Genomic DNA, 21,346 nt, shown 5'->3' with positions numbered 1-21,346 from the left:
AATAATGTTAAAATTAATAAAATATCATATAATTCATTATATTTTATTAATAATAAGAAGTATTATTAATAATGATCAATCAATACTTTAACAAGTAATAAATAATTCAATTATTTTAATAATTAATAGATAATTTAATGAATACTCAATATTAATAAGAATAGAATCACTTAATCATCAGAGGACAACGTGATATTATTTATTTATTTATTTATTTATTTAGAGTCCTCTACTCTATGGAGATCTTGGGAAGGAGAGAATATAGAAGAATAATTCCTCAAGTATTAACTAGTGCTTTACACAGAGCAACTTCTCAGCATATGTAGTTGAAGAGAATTCATCTGGGTTATGAATTCACTGTTTAAATTATCTCATAAAAATTGTAACATTGGGGCCGGAGAGATAGCATGGAGGTAAGGTGTTTGCCTTGCAATGCAGAAGGATGGTGGTTCGAATCCTGGCATCCTATATGGTCCCCTGTGCCTGCCAGGAGCGATTTCTGAGCATAGAGCCAGGAGTAACCCCTGAGCGCTGCCGGGTGTGACCCATAAACCAAAAAAAAAAAAAAAAAATTGTAACAATGGGGCCAGAGTGGTAGCACAGCGGTAGGGCATTTGCCTTGCATTTGCTGCCCAAGACTGATGTGGGTTCAATCCCCTGGCATCCCATGTGGTCCCCCAAGTCAGGAGCTATTTCTGAGTGCAGAGTAAGGAATAACCCTGTGAATCCCACCTGGTGTGGCCCCCCCCCAAACAAAACAATAAATGGTATCATTTATATTACTAAATATTTATATTATTAAATATTATAGATTTGGGGCCTGGAGAGATAGCACAGCGGTGTTTGCCTTGCAAGCAGCCGATCCAGGACCAAAGGTGGTTGGTTCGAATCCCAGTGTCCCATATGGTCCCCTGTGCCTGCCAGGAGCTATTTCTGAGCAGACAGTCAGGAGTAACCCCTGAGCACTGCCGGGTGTGGCCCAAAAACCAAAAAAAAAATATTATAGATTTACAGAATAGAATAGTGAGCCCAGATATAAATTCTTCATATATGGGCAATATATTTCCAACAAAGGAATAGAGACAATACATTGGAGAAAGAGAAAGCTCAATGGATGGAGTTGGGAAATATGAATGATCACATGCTAGAGAATAAAACTAGACTATAATATCAAGCTATGTACAAAACTTAATTAAAAATGATTATATGAAGTTTAGATCTAAAACCATAAAATTCACAGAAGACATATAGACAAAATACTCCACAATTTTGACTTCACTGACATCCTTTGTGATTGTTTCAGACGAAGGGTAAACAGTGGGGTCTGCATCAAACTACAAGACTTTTAAGACATCGTATTGAATGGAGAAAATATTTGTACATCATACAACAAAAAATGTACTAAATTCAAGATACAGAGAACTAGTAAGTTAAGGACAAATAACTTTCCTATAAAAGATTGAAAATAGAGATGAGCGGACACTTCTCAAAGAATGCATGTAAATAGTCAAGAGGCACATGAAAAGAAAGTTAAATATAATTTACTGTGAGAAATTCATACATCAAAATGGTCCATTAAAAACACACTCTTGTGTTTATTGAGGCTCTATTTATAGTAATGAAGATATGGAAATAGCCCAATTGTCTGGCAATAGATGATTGGACAAAGAAGATTCTAAATATAAATATATATATATATATATATATATATACATATACACACATGCACCCATGTGGGTTAAATACAGTTATATATAAGAAGAGATGATATTCAGTTATTTTTGACAATTTCATTGGATCTAGAGAGGGCTAAGTCAGAAGAATAAATACAGATAACTCACCTAGTTTATTTCTAATTAATTTATTTGTGTTTTTCAAGCCATGCCCTATGATGCTCAGTGGTTTAATCCCAACTCTGCACCGAGGAATCACTCTGGACTGCTTGGATACCATATAAGATGCTGAGGATCGAGCCTAGGTCGACCATGTGCAAAGCAAATGCCTTACCTATTGGACTATCTTTACAGCCCAATAATTAGTTCTTTGACATAAATGGAATATAAAGAAACAAAGCAAAGGACAAAACAACACCATTCCTGTAGCCTGTTAACAGCGAGATTCAGGGACAGTTTCAGCCTTGCTATTTCTTCAACTTCTCAGAGATTGCTGAGACAAGGATTAGTCCATCCACTGCCACTCACTTGAGACCCTGGATAGTATCCAGTCCTGGATAAAAAAATGAAGGCAAAATGACTGAGTAAAGCAAGCTATATGATGACACAGGTGTCTGTCACTGAACAAGGAACTGAATTTTCCAATGAGGAAAGGAATCTTCTTTTGGTTGCTTATAAAATTGGAACTGTTTAGGTCATCTTGGAGGGTTGTTTCAAGTATTGAGCAAACACACAGAAGATGTGGAGAATAAGCAGCAGATGGCAGAGAGAAAATTGAAACTGAGCTGAGAAATATTTGCCATGATGTACTGTTTCTTGGAAAAGCCTTTGATCCCCAGTGCTTCATAAGCTGAAAGCAAAGTCTTTATTTGAAAAATGAAAGGACACTATACTGTCTGTTACTTGGTGGAACTTGTTGCTGGTTGCTGGCGAAGTTTACAAGAAAAGGATTGTGGGTCAGTCACAAGCATACCAAAAAGCTTTTGAAATCAGTAGAAAAAAAATGCAGGCAACACATCCTAACAGATTGTGTCTAGCCCGTAATTTCCTGTGTTCTATTACAAGATTCTGACCTCCCCAGAGAAAACTGCTCTTGCAAAGACAGCTTTAGATGAAGCTACTGATATATGTACCAACTCAGGAATCATACAAAGAAAGCATCCTAATAATGCAATTACTGAGAGACTGCTTGCTATTGTGGTCACTGGACACCCAAAACCATGAAGCTGAAGCAGGGAGAAGGGAAAATTATTAGCTCTTCCAACTTTTCTCCCACGTAAACTCACCCAATCACTGTCTGCCTTTAACTTTCTTCTCTCCCTCCTCTTTAAATAATTATGGGTAAATTATTTTCAAAGCTCACACTAGTATTTCCTCACTTGAAGAACACCAAACAAAAATATCATTTTAAAGAAGCATATTTTTCTTTCATTTAGAATGTAAGTTCTTCAAGAGCAAAGATATTGCTTTTAGTATATTTTATTGTACATTAATACACTGTAAATGCTCAAAAAATATTGGATGGGGGTAAAAACAAGAACAAGGAATAATTAACCCTGGAAGCAAAACCAAAATGACTCCTGGATACTGATGACAGAACAGAGGTGAAAGAGTGAGAAGATGCCCTTCAACAGACGAATGGCTAAAGAAACTGTGGTACATATACACAATGGAATATTATGCAGCTGTCAGGAGAGATGAAGTCATGAAATTTTCCTATACATGGATGTACACGGAATCTATTATGCTGAGTGAAATAAGTCAGAGAGAGAGAGAAAAACGCAGAATGGTCTCACTCATCTATGGGTTTTAAGAAAAATGAAAGACACCCTTGTAATAATAATTTTCAGACACAAAAGAGAAAAGAGCTGGAAGTTCCAGCTCACCTCAGGAAGCTCACCACAAAGAGTGATGAGTTTAGTTAGGGAAATAACTACATTTTGAACTGTCCTAATAATGAGAATGTATGAGGAAAATGGAGAGCCTGTCTAGAGTACAGGCGGGGGTCGGTTGGGGAGGAAGGAGACTTGGGACATTGGTGGTGGGAATGTTGCACTGGTGATGGGTGGTGTTCTTTACATGACTGAAACCCAAACACAATCATGTATGTAATTAAGGTGTTTAAATAAATTAAAAAAATTGAAAAAAAAAAAGAAAGAGTGAGAAGAAGGAATAAGTTAAGAGGGTGGATAAACTTGGTATTTTGATGGTTAACCTGCCACCTTTGCTGACATACTCAAAGAACATAAGATATATTCATGAAGCTTACCACAAAGTTTACCACTTGGTGAATGCAGTTAGAGAATTAACTACGCTGAGAACTATCATAACAATGTCAATGAGTGAGGAAAATAGAAAGTCTGTCTCGAATACAGGCGGTGGATGGGGGAGGAAGGAGTTGGGGAGCATTGGTGATGGGAAGGTTGCACTGCTGAAGTGGGGTGTTCATTTTATGACTGAAACCCAACTACGATCATGTTTGTAATCACGGAGTTTGAATAAAGATATTATTTAAGATATTCCTAAAATATATTAAAACCCAATATTATATAGAAAACTAGTATATGGGAATTAAAAATGGTCAAATATATCAGAAACTAAGAACTGGTTTAAGAGGTAGAAGAAATGGTGTCTATTGGAAAGAGACCTTGAGAAAGTGGTGGAGGATGGAATGATATTGACACACTATGCATCAATCTTAGCAGTATTACAAATCCATGGTGCTTCAAAAAAAATCCTTCAATACTTTCTTACTACTCAGTGGGGACAGAGGAGGGAAAGGTTAATGAAAATGAAATTTCAGTAATACTCTGACTTTAGAAAGTATGAGATGGCATAGATAGCAACATGTAGTTTCTTGGGATTCATATTTGAGCACTAGAAATGATCTGAACATTCTCATTCTACTTATGGTGCAGATTGTCATTTATATATGAAAATTTACCCTTTCTTTTCTTTTCTTTTTTTCTGGGGCTGGTGCCAGCACACCTGATGATGCTCAAACATTATTTTTGATTTTGTGCTTAGGAATTAATCCTGGTGGAACTCAGGGATCTTAAGAATACTGGATAGAGTGCAAACCTGGATCAGTCACGCGAAAAGCAAATTACCTGCAGTATTTTCACTGTGGCTCCTTTAACTTTGCTTTCATATCACTAATGTCATAGTTGTCTGGGGGAGTTCTAGCTCCAGTCATCACATAACACAACGAGTCACACATCCCATTAATAAAACTTTATTGGAATGAGTTTTATATATATTTTCCAAAGCAGCAAATAATGAGACACGGTGTGTTTTATTTCAGAGACTAAACACTGTGATTTCTTATTATTAGCTGGTGAGTTCAATAGATTTTTTAAGTTATGCAGTTTTAATACTGACCACTAGGTGTCATAACAGAACTGTTGTTAAATTCTTTTCATTTCTGTACTTTAGGAGTAGACAAATGATATTTTTCTCAGCGTTAAATTTGGCAACACAATCATTAAAATAAAAAAAAAATTAAAAGTAAGTCATCATAAAGGTGCTAAAAAATCCCTAAACTCATACAAATGAACCCTCTTATTAGTTACTACTTAAAATTTGGGCCTGAAAAACATGAAATCTGCAAGGAAAAATATATTTTTCTGAAGACGATTGCTCATCTTCGCAGTCTTTAGAACCTTCTTATCATTCGAATAAAGTATAAATGGTTGAAGCAAAGTTTTCATCAAAATCTGTGACTCAGTTTTACCTGCTTGGATAAAGAGTAGAAAAATGAGATTCAGGATCTTTTTTGAGTAGGGAAATAGGAAAGTGTGTGAATTTAGGTACCTCAGTGTGAAAGCAGCTAACTTTCTCTGGTTGCTAAATATCTTGTTACGTAGTCAACTAGTAATAGTAGGGGTATTGAAAGATCTTCAAATACTGTCCTATTGCTTCGAGTTCCATAATCTCAGTCAGATAAGGAAATTGCACTTTTATAAAATAAATATAATCATAAGACTTTTTTTTCCCTCTTCTTCTTTTTCTTTTTCTTTTTTTTTAAACTTTATTTAAACACCGTGATTACAAACATGATTATAGTTGTATGATTACAGTCATGTAAAGAGCACCCCCCTTCACCGGTGCAACATTCCCACCACCAATTTCCCAGATCTCCCTCCTCCCCACCCCCTTACACCTGTACTCGAGACAGGCTTTCCACTTCCCTCATTCATTCACATTGTTATGATAGTTTTCAGTGTAGTCATCTCTGCAACTGCACTCATCACTCTATGTGATGAGCTGCATGTCCTGAGCTGCACCTACCAGCCTCATCTCTCTTGTCTCTAAGATACTGTTAAAAATGTCCTTCATTTTTCTTAAAGCCCATAGATGAGTGAAACCATTCTGCGTCTTTCTCTCTCCTTCTGACTTACTTCACTCAGCATAATAGATTCCATGTACATCCATGTATAGGAAAATTTCATGACTTCATCTCTCCTGATGGCTGCATAGTATTCCATTGTGTATATGTACCACAGTTTCTTCAGCCACTCATCTGTTGAAGGGCATCTTGGTTGTTTCCAGAGTCTGGCTATTGTAAATAGCGCTGCAATGAATATAGGAGTAAGGAATGGATTTTTGTATTGTATTTTTGTGTTTCTTGGGTATATTCCTAGGACTGGTATAGCTGGATCGTATGGAAGCTCAATTTCCAGTTTGTGAAGGAATCTCCATATCGCTTTCCATAAAGGTTGTACTAGACGGCATTCCCACCAGCAGTGAAAAAGAGTTCCTTTCTCTCCACATCCCCGCCAGCACTGCTTGTTTTCCTTTTTTGTGATGTGTGCCAATCTCAGTGGTGTGAGGTGGTACCTCATAGTAGTTTTGATTTGCATCTCCCTGACGATTAGTGATGTTGAACATCTTTTCATGTGCCTTTTGGCCATTTGCCTTTCTCCTTTTTCAAAGTGTCTGTTCATTTCTTCTCCCCATTTTTTGATGGGGTTAGTTGTTTTTTTCTTGCATAGTTCTGTCAGTACCTTGTAAATTTTGGATATTAGCCCTTTATCTGATGAGTATTGGGTGAATAATTTCTCCCACTCAGTGGGTGGCCTTTGTATTCTGGGCACTATTTCCTTTGAGATGCTGAAGCTTCTCAGCTTAATATAGTCCCATCTGTTTATCTCTGCTTCCACTTGCTTGGAAAGTGCTGTCTCCTCCTTAAAGATGCCTTTAGTCTCAATGTCCTGGAGTGTTTCACCTACATGTTGTTCTATATACCTTATAGTTTCAGTTCTGATATCAAGGTCTTTAATCCATTTGGATTTTACCTTTGTACATGGTGTTAGCTGTGGGTCTGAGTTCGCTTTTTTGCAAGTGGCTAACCAGTTGTGCCAACACCACTTGTTAAATAGGCTTTCCCTGCTCCATTTAGGATTTCTTGCTCCTTTATCAAAAACAAGGTGGTTATATGTCTGAGGAACCTTCTCTGAGTACTCAAGCCTATTCCACTGATCTGAGGGTCTGTCTTTATTCCAATACCATGCTGTTTTTATAACTGTTGCTTTGTAATACAACTTAAAATTGGGGAAAGTAATGCCTCCCATATTCCTTTTCCCAAGGAGTGCTTTAGCTATTCGAGGTTGTTTGTTGTTCCAGATGAATTTCAGAAGTATTTGATCCACTTCTTTGAAGAATGTCATGGGTATCTTCAGAGGAATCGCGTTAAATCTGTACAATGCTTTTGGAAGTATTGCCATTTTAATGATGTTGATCCTGCCAATCCATGAGCATGGTATGTGTTTCCATTTCCGCGTGTCCTCTCTTATTTCTTGGAGTAGTGTTTTGTAGATTTCTTTGTATAGATCCTTCACATCTTTAGTCAGGTTGACTCCAAGATATTTGAGTTTGTTTGGAACTAATGTGAATGGGATTGTTCTCTTAATGTCCATTTCTTCCCTATCATTATTAGTGTATAAAAAGGCCATTGATTTTTGTGTGTTAATTTTGTAGCCTGCCACTTTGCTATATGAATCTATTATTTCTAGAAGCTTTTTGGTAGAGTCTTTAGGGTTTTCTAAGTAGAGTATCATGTCATCTGCAAACAGTGAGAGCTTGACTTCTTCCTTTCCTATCTGGATTCCCTTGATATCTTTTTTCTTGCCTAATCGCTATAGCAAGTACTTCCAGTGCTATGTTGAATAGGAGTGGTGAGAGAGGACAGCCTTGTCTTGTACCAGAATTTAGAGGAAAGAATTTTAGTTTTTCTCCATTGAGGATAATATTTGCCACTGGCTTCTGGTAGATGGCTTTGACTATATTGAGAAAGGTTCCTTTTATTCCTATCTTGCTGAGAGTTTTCATCAAGAATGGGTGTTGAACCTTATCAAATGCTTTTTCTGCATCTATTGATATGACCATGTGATTTTTATTTTTTTTGTTGTTTATATTGTGTATTATATTGATAGATTTACGGATGTTAAACCAGCCTTGCATTCCTGGGATGAAACCTACTTGATCAAAGTGAATGATCTTCTTGATGAGGCACTGGATCCTGTTCGCCAGGATTTTGTTGAGGATCTTTGCATCTGTGTTCATCAGGGATATTGGTCTGTAATTTTCTTTTTTGGCAGCATCTCTATCAGGTTTTGGTGTTAAGGTGATGTTGGCTTCATAAAAGCTATTTGGAAGTATTCCTGTTTTTTCAATTTCATAAAAGAGCCTGGCCAGAATTGGTAGTAGTTCCTCTTGAAAGGTTTGAAAGAATTCATTCGTGAATCCATCAGGGCCTGGGCTTTTGTTTTTGGGTAAATTTTTGATTACAGTTTTAATTTCCTCAATAGTGATGGGGGTGTTTAGATATGCTACCTCTTCTTTATTCAACTGTGGAAGGTTATATGAGTTCAGAAATTTATCCATTTCTTCCAGGTTCTCATATTTAGTGGCATAGAGTTTCTCAAAGTATTCTCTGAATACCCTTTGAATCTCTGCAGTATCTGTAGTGATCTCTCCCTTTTCATTTCTAATACGCGTTATCAAGTTTCTCTCTTTCATTTTCTTTGTGAGTTTTGCCAATGGTCTATCAATCTTGTTTATTTTTTCAAAGAACCAACTTCTGCTTTCGTTGATCTTTTGGATTGTTTTTTTGGGTTTCCACTTCGTTGATTTCTGCTCTCAGCTTTGTTATTTCCTTCTGTCTCCCTATTTTTGGGTCCTTTTGTTGAGCACTTTCTAGTTCTATTAGCTGTGTCATTAAGCTACTCAGGTAAGCTCCTTCTTCCTTCCTGATGTGTGCTTGCAAAGCTATAAATTTTCCTCTCAGTACTGCTTTTGCTGTGTCCCATAAGTTCTGATAGTTTGTGTCTTTATTGTCATTTGTTTCCAGGAACCTTTTGATCTCCTCCTTGATTTCATCTCGGACCCACTGGTTATTGAGTATGAGGCTGTTTAACTTCCATGTGTTAAATTTTTTCTTCTGTGTCCCTTTGCAGTTCAAATCTAACTTCAGAGCCTTGTGGTCAGCAAAGGCAGCCTGCAAAATGTCTATCTTTTTTATTTTATGGAGGTATGTTTTATGTGCCAGCACGTGATCTATCTTGGAGAATGATCCATGTACATTGGAAAAGAATGTGTATCCAGGTTTCTGAGGATAGAGTGCCCTATATATATATACTAGGCCTCTTTCATCCATTTCTCTTTTCAGGTCTAGTATATTTTTGTTGGGTTTCCATTTGGTTGACCTATCAAGTGTTGACAAGCCTGTGTTGAGGTCTCCCACAATTATTGTGTTATTATTGATATCCTTCTTCAGATTTGTCAACAATTGTATTAAATACTTTGCTGGACCCTCATTCGGTGCGTATATGTTTAGGAGAGTGATTTCTTCTTGCTGTACAAATAACTTGATTAGTACATAATATCCATCTTTGTCCCTTACAACTTTTCTGAGTATAAAGTTTGTGTCATCTGATATTAGTATGGCCACCCCCGCTTTTTTAAGGGTGTTGTTTGCTTGAATGATTTTCCTCCAGCCTTTGATTTTGAGTCTATGTTTATTCTGACTATTCAGGTGTGTTTCTTGTAGACAGCAGAAGGTTGGCTTCAATTTTTTGATCCATTTCGCCACTCTTGCCTCTTAACTGGCGCATTTAGTCCATTGACATTGAGAGAAATAATTGTCATAAGATTTATTGCCATCTTTGTGTAGAAGTTTGGTGTGTTTTTTGTTCTGTCTTGTTTTTAGAGTAGATCTTTCAGTTTTTCTTTTAAGGCTGGTTTTGAGTCTGCAAAGTTTTTGAGCTGTTGTTTATCTGTGAAGCCGTGTATATATCCTTCAAACCTGAAACTGAGTTTTGCTGGGTGCAGTATTCTTGGCGAAGCATTTATTTCATTGAGTTTTGCCACTATGTCCCACCACTGCCTTCTGGCCTTGAGTGTTTCTGGTGACAGGTCTGCTGTAAATTTCAAGGATGCTCCCTGGAATGTAATTTCCCTTTTCGATCTTGCTGCTTGCAGTATTCTATCTCTATCGGTGGGTTTCATCATGGTGACTAGGATGTGTCTTGGGGTGTTTCTACTGGGGTCTTTTTTAGCTGGTACTCTTTGGGCATTCAGGATTTGGTCACATGTTTTCTTTAGCTCTGGTAGTTTCTCTGTGATGATGTTCTTAACCATTGATTCTTCCTGAAGATTTTCTTCTTGGGTCTCTGGGACTCCAATGATTCTAAAGTTGTTTCTGTTGAGCTTATCAAAGATTTCTATTTTCATCTGCTCATATTCTTTGAGTAAATTTTCCATTGTCTGATCATTTGATTTAAGGCTTTTTTCCAATCTCTTCTGCTGTGTAAAGTTGTTATGCATCTCATCTTCTAAAGCACTAATTCTATCCTCAGCTGCTTTTAACCTGTTGGAAAGCTCATCCATTATGTTCTTCAATTCGTCTACTGAGTTTTTCAGACATGTTATCTGATCTGATATTTCAGTTTGGAGTTTTCTGATTTCTATCTTCATATTCTCTTGATTTTTATTAGTGTTCTGATTTATACTTTCTTTGATTTCTGTTAGCAACCTCCATATTTCTTCTCTAAACTCCATTTCTGAAAGACTGCTTAGGTAGTTGGCCATTGTTGAGTCATCAGAGTTTCCATCTTCATTCTCTATGGTTGAAGTTGGTCTGCGTAGTCTCCCCATTGTCACGCTTACGCTGTGGGTTTTTCTACGTGTTGTGGTGGTACTCAAACACTCACCTCAGCCGAGGCAAGCCGTCAGGGGATGCCAGGAGAAGCCCCCAAATGTCTGCCAAGCTAAGGAAACCAGCACAATCCACAACTCCAACAGAAAACACACGCCTCAGCCGAGACACCCATAAGACTTTTTATCAGAGGCTTGATATGAGGATTAATTAGAAAAGATAATGAAACAGCTAATAAAATACGATGTACTCTCAATGTCATGCACAATATAGAACAATTGATTATTTTGGAAGAAGAGACATAGCAATTTTGAAAATTGGGATCAGCAACAGCCAATTATATTCCTCAAAGTTTTATAATACTTTATAATACTGATAATACTTGAGGACTATGATGGCTAATTTTTGTGGCAAAGAAGTTACCTCACACTACTCAAATCATTGGTCAAAAATATGGGTTAAGTGTCACTGAAAAGAGTTTAAAATGAGGTCAACATTTGAATCTTGAGGCTTTGAGCTAAAGTTGACTGGACCTCATCAAATTTGATGGCCTTAAGAATAAAAGTCCAAAACCCTTAAAGAAGGAGGAATATCTTCTTCTGTAATGACTTTCGACTCTAGATGCAATATCAATTCTTTCTAGAAAATCTAGCCTCTTGCTCTGACTATCTATGCTTTGGATTTGCCAATCCTTAAGTGACTGTATAGGTTATTTCCTTAAAATACCTCTTATATATGATTATAAAATATATAATATTAAGAATATATTGATAGGGCCCAGAGAGATAGCACAGCGGTGTTTGCCTTGCAAGCAGCCGATACAGGACCTAAGGTGGTTGGTTCGAATCCTGGTGTCCCATATGGTTCCTCGTGCCTGCTAGGAGCTATTTCTGAGCAAACAGCCAGGAGTAACCCCTGAGCACTGCTGGGTGTGCCCCCCCCCCAAAAAAGAATATATTGATAACTATATATGATCTAAGGTCCTTGTTATGCCTGAGTCTTTCTTGGACCCTTAAGAGTATATAATAACTTTTATTGGTATTGAAAACCAGGAATGGTGGGAAAAGCTTTATGTGACATTGTCTTTATACCTTAAGACACTCATAATTTACAGTTTTCCAAATAATCGTAATGTCCTATTGTCTAATATCACATTTCATAAGTCAAGAATTATACTACATTTGTACCAATTCTCAAATTCACAAAATAGAGAGAATTCAATGTGAACATTTTTGACTGAAGGCCCAAGATAAAAATGCTAAAATATTCTCAGAGGCATTTTAAAATAGGTATTTGTAAGTTAAGTGTTTTTCAAGTGCTTTTCATTTAGCTTTTTCCAAGCTTGGGAAGACACAAAGCATGCCTGCATGCCAGTCTTCAATCTCAGTGCCAGATCACCCCCACTTTTTTTTTTTAGTCCTCCCCTTCTTCCCACACCCTGCTGCCTGTCTTTTAAAGATAGGGAAGATTCATTTTCAGGGAGAATTCAAGATATAAATGTTTTCAACTGTTGACTGTCATCCTTCTTTGTTATCCCTGGATGTTTAAGTCTGTTCGACATTGCCTCACTTTCTTGTCTTCAAAAACTGAAATCTGTGCTGTCAGTTTTCTCCTTTCAAAGCTACCTCTCTTATGGGTTTTGATTTATATTTTACAGCCTGACTTTAATTGACCTTTCCAATCTCATCTCTGGTTTTCATCCCGCATTCTGGCCCCAGAGTACTTCTTATTCTCTGACAAGGCTATGATTTCTCACACTTGTGCCCAGAAACCTCTACCTTCTCATTCTGCGGACTCCTATGAACACATACTTGAAATGTTCCCTCCTTTGTGCACTCCGCTTTTTTGGGTGCATAGAGAGATTTCAGTAATATATGTGATTGACATGAAAGCAATGTGAGTCAACTGGGTGTATGTTATGTGAAAAGGGTGGTAAGATCAGTCTTCTGCCTACTTTCTCCCTTAAAAAGGAACACATTTGTATAAACTGTTAGAAAAATTTGAACCTATTATTTTCTATTTTATTTGACTTTGGGAAGAAAACATTTTTTTATTTAACAATATATAACAAAAATATAAATGGGGATGGTTTGTTTTCTCTAATGCATCTTTAGTGAAATATCAGAAAAGAATAAATCTAAGTGTAATTATATGAGCAAGACATAAAAATTTACCTTTTTCTCAATCAGATGCTGCTAGTTCTATGAGTTTCCACGAATACAAGTAAAAACAAAAGATATAAATATAAGGTTTAAAATTCAAATTCAAAATTAGAGATAATCCAGTAAAGGCATCTACATAACTTAAAATACTTTTTCACTTCAAAAGTCCTTTGTCATTTATACTCAATTATGCTAAGATTTAAAATTTTATAACAGGGTCCAAGAGATAGCACAGTGGTAGGGCATTTGCCTTGCATGCTGTCGCTCAGGAAGGAACCCAATTCTATTTCTGGCATCCCATATGGTTCCTCAGCCTGCCAAGTGTGATATCTGAGTGCAGAGCCAGGAGTGACCACAGAGTGCCGCTGGGTGTGGCCCAAAATCCAATTAATAAATAAAGTTTTTTAAAAATAAAATTTTATAACATACATTAAAATAATTAAACTTAATTACTAAAGTTTTTAGTAAAGATATTACATCATGCTCAGTACAATTAAAAACATGTATATGTGTATTTAAAATATCAATACAGATCCAAAAATACAGTAATATTATAAGTGAGGCATTCTGATAATTTATTTTATCATGAGCTGTGACCCAAATATTAAATTTTGTTGCCTCAGTGGATTACAGGCTGCAATATGGAAATGATTTTTTTATAAAGCAATTTGTTAGCCTATGCAGAAATCCTCAAAGTTTTCCTGATAGAAAATCAAGATGTATATATTTTTTGATGTTTCTGTTTATTTACCCAGAGCTTCCACTCTGGGAGAATTTCATTAGATTCGGGAAATAATTTCCTATCTTTGCTAAAAAAAAAAAAAGATAAAGTCATTATTGTAATAATCCCAGAAATAATAGAGTTAAGGACCGGAAGGACCAGCTCACAATATGAAGCTCACCATAAAGAGTGGTGAATGCTATTCGGGAAATAACTACACTAATACCTAGCATGACAATGTTAATGAATGAGAGAAGAAGAATGCCTGTCTCGAATACAAGCAGGGGTGGGAGAGGAGTGAGGAGGGCATTGGAGGTGGGAATGTTGCACTGGTGAAAGGGGGGTTTTCTGTTTATGACTGAAACCCAACTACAATCATGCTTGTAATCATGGTGCTTAAATATTTTGTAAGAAAAGAAAAGAAAAAAAGAAAGAGAAAGAAAGAAAAAAAGAGAAAGAAAGAAAGAGAGAGAGAAAGAAAGAAATTCTGAATAAAAGAAAGAAAGAAGAAAAAGCAAGAATTGGATAGAAATGAGGACTGAAAGGACTGACCATGATATGAAGCTTACCACAAAGAGAAGTGAGTGCAGTTAGAGAGATAACAACACTAACAACTATTATGACAATGGTATAAGTGAGAAAAATAGAATGCTTGTCTCAAATACAGGCAAGTAGTGGGGGAAGAGGAAGTTGGGGGACATTGGTGGTGGGAATGTTCCACTGGTGAAGGGAAGAGTTTTATTTTTTATTTTTTTTGGGGGGGCACACCCATTTGATGCTCAGGGGTTACTCCTGGCTAACCTTTCAGAAATTGCCCCTGGCTTGGGGGGGACCATATGGGATTATGGGATGCAGGGGGGATCGAACCATGATCCATTTTAGGCTAGCGCTTGCAAGGCAAACACCTTACCTCTAGCGCCACCTCTCCGGCCCCTTTTTTACTTTTTTTTTTAAGAGTGTTATTTTTTTTATAACTGAAACTTAACTATAAATATGCTTGTAATCATGGTGCTTAAATAAATATATTATTTAAAAAATAAGAAAAAAAACAAGAATTGGTTCCTCCAGGGCATTTTCCTCTCCTCTATTTTTCTCCTCTTTCCACCCCTCTGGCCTTCCCTTTTCTCCTAGGCATTTACTAAAATATGTCCTGAAACCCTGAAACCCAATGCCTACGGTCCAGAATTGCTGCCAATTGGCTCATTGGTCCAGCTCCACAGATCCAACAAAGTCCTGGGCTGCATATTTTTCAATAGTGACATCCCCATAGAAATGCACCAAATTAGATATGAAATTATTATAGAAGCCACTTAATCTCAACAAACAAAACCAATAACAGAATGCTGAACTAGCCACAAACAGCCAAGTAAACCTTCAGACAATGACATAATGACTCCATTGTGGGATATGACAATTTTCACAAATTTTCTTTTAATGAAGTTATTTTTTTTTTGATAAACCTATTATCATTTAGTGGTAGCAAGCAATATTAAGCAAATTATTTCTACCTTCCTAAGGGTATACTTGGGGGAGGGTGGGAAACTGGGGACAACGCTGAAGGGACTGTTCTACCAGTGTTGATATTATTGAAATATTAATTGTCAGAAATAACTGTATTAAAAGCAACTTTGTAAACCATGGTGTTTAGATAAAGAAAATTACTTTTTTTTTTAAATGAAATTTTCTTTCTAACACTGGTTCATCCTCTGGGTATGAAGACTGATAACACTCCTTGTTTTCTAATGAAGTTTTACTTTAGAGGAGGTTTCTGCCATTTAACAATGTTGTTTCACTGAAATATTATTTTGATTGACAATATCATCTAGAACGATTTCTCAACAGTTTTCTGACTATGGCCCTATTCCTACGTTGTTTTTTCCTGAGTGTGTTTTCCCCCCTCCCCAATAGTCCCCAGACCAGACCTACTAGTTGACTGTTTAGTCTTGTGCATAGTCCCCCATTTATGTGATAGTCATCTGTGGTCTCTTAAGTAGCCCAAGAAATTCTGGTCTAAAAAACTGAACTGACTCTATTATACTATTGTCATGGCTTAATCTAATGCTGACGATGAGTAGATGTCATGCTTAGTTTCTGATACTCATATGAATTTTTCCCCTCTGCAGCCTCCCACCCTTATTCTCCACAGCACACACATATACTCACACACACACACACACACACACACACACATACACACACACACACACACACACACCACCAACACCACCACCACCACCACCACCACCACCAGCAGCAACATCCTGAGATTTGCTGATCTGGTTTGCAGATCTGAGTATAATGAGAAGGTGGGGTGGTTTTGGAACAGTGTCAGCTTAATACTTTATTATTAATAGTATTGTAAATCACAGTGAATAAATCAAAATTGGGAGAAAGTTATCCTTTGTTAATTTTTATTTTAAAGTATTCAGTTAACTTTCAGTTTTGTAATCTAACATTTTTCTTGCTTTAAAAATGATTTGGTATTGTCTTCTAAATCTAAATAATATTCAGTAGTATAGTTTTATACTTTGACAAATGCATGTAATCACTTATCACCAAGGTTCTATCTAGTACCATTAACTATAATATTTTTTTTTGACTTTTGGACCATACCCTGAAGTGCTGAGGGGTTACTCCTGGCTCTAAGCTCAGGAATCACTCTAGTGAGCTCAGAGGACCATACAGGATACCAGGAATCAGACCCAAGTTGACCATGTGCAAGGTCGACAACTTATTGGAGCTGGGATGTTAGTTCATTGAGTAGTGAGTTTGCCTTGCTCATGGTTAATTCAGATTAGATCTCCAGAATCCCTTATGGTTCCTAAGCACCACAGGAATGATCCCTGATCACAGAACAAATAGCCCTGGAAGAACCACTGGGTGTGACCCCAACCCAAAACTAAAAGCAAAAATTCACTTCTATTACATTTTAATCTGTTCTTTATTGCTTTGTGCCACCTACCAATGTGAAAATCATAGTTTATTTCTTCTTCAAAATTTGTGTGGTAATGTAGACCCAACATATATCAAGTAAGGAATCTAGAATACTGAACTAACTCTAATATACTATCGGATGGCCTAATATACAACATTTTCTTCATCTTGCTAACAAGGTGCTTTCATCTTCCCTCATCCTATACTTCTTGTGTCCTAATTTGCAAGTGATACCTTATTTCTTCCTGTTCATCATGACCTCTTGCTACCATCTTTGGTTTCTTTCTTTTTTTTCCCCTTCTTGGCACTTTTGGGTAATCCAACAGCAAAACAACAACAACAACAACTGCAACAACAACAAACATCTCGTGAGCTTTTTCTTTGATGTTTGACCTCTTATTTAACAACTCAATTCTATTACTCTGGGACTGGTGTTTTCTCTCTGATCTATAGATGGCTACCATAGCTTCAATTTGTATTTTTGACACCCACATTTGCGTAGTAGGAAGAATGGTATTTTTTTCAAACTAATATCAAATTGATATATAATCTGTAATAGTGTATTATATATTACTATATACAGTTATAATAATATATAATATCAATTTGATCAAAATCTTTAACAGTTTTAACCTCTTAGAGCCAATCCAAACTCCAAGGTTCTCCATTAATTTTCTCACTGGTTGAATTACTTGTTCTTTTACTCTTTTTGAATTGCTTTTCATTACTCTAATTTAGCTATAGCTATTCTGGCCTCCAATATGCCTCCGATTAGGGTTTCTATTTTGTCTTGTAAATCCTCTATCTTCTCCTCTTTCCACTTTCTATTATTGCATGGCTTCCTTCTCAAGTGTTTGACTGTATTTTATCACATCAATCTTTCATGATACTTTTTAACTGATTTAATTCTGCTCATATCACCATTCTCCATCAATGTTACACATTGGTTTTAAATTTCCCTTATATGAATTTTTATTTTTTTGGTTTTTGGGTCACACCCAGTGACACTCAGGGATTACTCCTAGCTATGTGCTCAGAAATTTCTCCTGGCTTGGGGGAGCATACAGGATGCTGGGGATCAAACCACAGACCGTCCTAAGTTAGCACTTGCAAGGCAAATGTCCTACTGCTGTGCCACTGCTCTGGCCCCTGAAATTTAAGTTTCATGTGCTAACATGTGTTTTAATTTGTTGTACTCACAGTGACAACAGTGGTGCCTGCATCAATGTAATATAGAGTATCTCTTGAGCAAATAACATGGAATAAATAAATCAAGCAAATTCTCAAGTAACTGAAGCACTGAATGGCACATACAGTATTACTGTAGATACTCAAATATAATTCGACCAGAGTATAGACTGACCCTTCTAATTTTACCCTAAAAAACTGGGAAAAATTAGTGACTCAAGTATAAGCAGAGGTGGAAAATGCAGCAGCCATTAGTAAATTTCAAAAATAAAAATCTATACCCAAAACAATTACAATAATTGAGGAATCAGTAAATAAATAAGTAAATAAATATATGATTACATTTACAAAGATGATTGTTTGATATACTGTATAACATTAACATGCCACATTAACCCATAGTATTCAATGGCAACTTTAGTAAAGTGAATAAACCATTTAAGACAGTAAAGCATTGTAAATAACTGGTTAAACATCCTGAATCCTTATACTCCCAAAACCCTGATTGTCAGGATTCAGGAATTATAAACATTCATTTACATGACTTTCCTGCATTTTTAAATGTTTTTTTTTCACTTAATTAAATGTGCCATTGAATATTGTGGGTTAAGTAGTTCAGTGGCATACGGTTCAGTTCAGCTGTGACTTGTGGACTGAGCTGAAGCCCTGGGTACCCCCTGGAGACTATGTGCTTTGGATTCAGTTTTTGTGTGTGCACCGAATCCAATAACATGTATGACCTGAGTAGAAGCTGTTTTCGGCTTTTCCGGCACAAAATTTATGCTTATACTCTAGTATATACTGTAATTACTTTGTGAAAACACATGCAATATAATACATAAAGAAGAGGGCAGTAAAGGCATTCAACAAATAACAACATGTTTTGCTATGCCTTTATTTTTTTCAAGAGATTCCCATAATTTTAAATTTTGCCATCTAAAATTCTATCACTTGCCTAGTAGGAGTATGTCTGATTAGGCAAAATTCACTGATTGCCAAGTCAACCCAGAGTTAATCTGAGGCCTGATTTGTTATGTAGTGCTAAGGCACATTCATAAATGGGAAATCTGCATGCTAGCAAAGACCTGGAGATGTAGCATTTAATTATATTTAAATTAATGCAAGAAGGACCTAAATAACCATTCTTTTTGGATACCAATTAGGACAGAGAGAATTCCACAGAAAAAGTCATCTGTGGAAGAGAGGCCCAGAATCAATGGGCTCTAGATGAATTCTCTAGATTCCTTTTTTTTGAGTCTTTGGGTCACACCCGGTGGTGCTCAGGGGTTACTTCTGGCTGTCTGCTCAGAAATAGCTCCTGGCAGGCACGGGGGACCATATGGGACTCCGGGATTCGAAACAACCACCTTAGGTCCTGGGTCGACTGCTTGCAAGGCAAACACCGCTGTGCTATCTGTCCGACCCCATAGATTGCTCTTAATTTTTAAAACAAAAGCCAAAAAGATTCTAATCACTACATATCGCAAAAATGTATATTTTATAAATTATCATAATATTATTTTTGTTGTTGTTTTGGGCCACACCCAGTGATGCTCAGGGGTTACCCCTGGCTCTGTGCTCAGAAATTGCTCCTGGCTTTGGGTTTTCATATTGGGCACCGGGGATCAAACCAAGGTCCTTTCTGGGTCAGCCATGTGCAAGGCAAATGGCCTCCCATTGAGCCATGTCTCTAGCCCCCCGCCCATTTTATTAATTTGAAAGCACTTGCCTTGAACAAATCGACTTTGCTGATAATGTCAAAGTTCATATCAACGGCCAGGGATAACTGCATCGTAGTTGGCAAGTTGTGAAGGAGATCAGATTCATCTTTATAAATATAAATACATCGGTGCAGAAAACAGTAATTAATGAGAAAATCACCGAAATATAAGAAAACAATTTAAGTAAGGGAAACATATCAACTCATGTTATAAATAAATATCCACATTAATAATTAAAAATAATTTTTGTGATTTCTATTGGATCTATATTGTAATAGGTGTCTACACACATATATGCACATATTCAATAGAATCATTATTTGTGTGAGAGTAAAGAAAACATTTCTAAATAGGCTGGAGTTGTAAGAGTAGCTGCATGACAGAGCAAGGCTCTTTCTTTACTTTTATTTTCATTATTTATATTGAAGTACCATGGTTTACAAAATAATTCACAATTGAAATTCAGCTATAGAATTTTCAGCATCTATTATATCACCATTATCACCTTCCCTCTACCAGAGTCCTCAGGTCCCCTACTACATCCATCTTCATCCCACAACCTGATTCCTTGACAGATACATTTTAAAAATGGGGTGCTGAAAGGGCATCAAATGATATACATTGTACCCCGTCATTAACAACAGTGCAAACCACAGTGTCAAAAAAGGGAAAATATAGGAAGAAAGAGAGGGAGAGAGAAAGAGAAAAAAACAGAGCCAGAGAGAGAGAGAGAGAGAGAGAGAGAGAGAGAGAGAGAGAGAGAGAGAGAGAGAGAGAGAGAGAGAGAGAGAGAGAGAGAGAGAGAGAGAGTGAGTGAAATGCCTGCCCAAAGTCAGGCAGCGGGGAGGGCGAGAGAAAGCTGACGATATTGGTGAAGGGAAATGGGTACTGGTGAAGTATGGTGTACATTGTTCAACTGAAACTCAATTATGAACAATCTTGCAACCATGGTCATTAAATAAAGCAATTCATTATTAAAAAATAAAATAAAATTTGGTTATACAGTTTGGACCTCATGCTTTCAGTTTTGCTCCTTCTGTAGTTCAGATATATGGTTATGTCACACTTCTATATCTGTGTCTTCCTTCCCCAATGAAAATACCTAGATTACTCAGGTCCTGGAATTATAGAATTGAGGATAGGAAGAAAATATAAAGGGTTTTATGATTTTCTAAAATTAGGGATTAGTGTTTCCTTTTAACCTGCTCTTAGGAATCTTTGTGATTTAAGAATGATGATATTTACATTTTTGCTCTGGAGAATTTAACTTTTGAACCTTGGTGGCTGAGGGGTCAAAGTGATAGCATAGTGATAAGGCGTTTGCCTTGCACGTGGCTGATCCAGGACGGACAGGGTTCAATCCCTGGCATCCAATATACTCCACCGAGCCTGCCAGGAGTGATTTCTGAGTGCAGAGCCAGGAGTAACCCCTGAGTACCACTGGGTGTGGCCCCCAAGAAACAAATCAAAACAACAACAATAACAACAAAATAAAATTGGTGGCTAATATCTATTTTAATATAGTAAGGAATAAACTAAATTTGCATTTGATTATTCTTGACTTCATACTATCTTTAATTTCTTTGTATTCTTTTAATGAAATCCATGATTTATTTATTTACTTTATTCACCCCCAGGAATATTCAGGTTCTGTGCTCAGGGCTTATTCCTGAATCTCTCAGGCTCTGGACATAGTACATATGCCAAGGATGAAACCCAGGTCACCGGAGTGCAAGGCTAGTGCCCTACCTGCTATATTATCTCTCTGGCTTAACAAAAAATTACCATAT

The 21,346-nt window shown here is 36.7% G+C and overlaps 1 protein-coding gene and 1 pseudogene across 1 annotated transcript in view; one reads left to right on the top strand and one right to left on the bottom strand.

Moving 5' to 3' along the window:
- CNGB3 (cyclic nucleotide gated channel subunit beta 3) overlaps positions 1-21,346 on the bottom strand; it is a 152,201-nt gene that overhangs the window by 36,194 nt on the left and 94,661 nt on the right. The window contains exon 14 of the mRNA XM_049782420.1: positions 19,565-19,662. Within this exon, the coding sequence (XP_049638377.1) occupies positions 19,565-19,662 (98 nt within the window). The remainder of the gene's footprint in view (positions 1-19,564; positions 19,663-21,346) is intronic.
- Positions 2,275-2,928, top strand: LOC126020810 (14-3-3 protein zeta/delta-like; annotated as a pseudogene).

Source organism: Suncus etruscus, chromosome 10 (genome assembly GCF_024139225.1).
Source record: "Suncus etruscus isolate mSunEtr1 chromosome 10, mSunEtr1.pri.cur, whole genome shotgun sequence".
Classification (NCBI taxonomy): domain Eukaryota; kingdom Metazoa; phylum Chordata; class Mammalia; order Eulipotyphla; family Soricidae; genus Suncus; species Suncus etruscus.
This window is presented reverse-complemented; position numbering and strand designations above follow the sequence as displayed.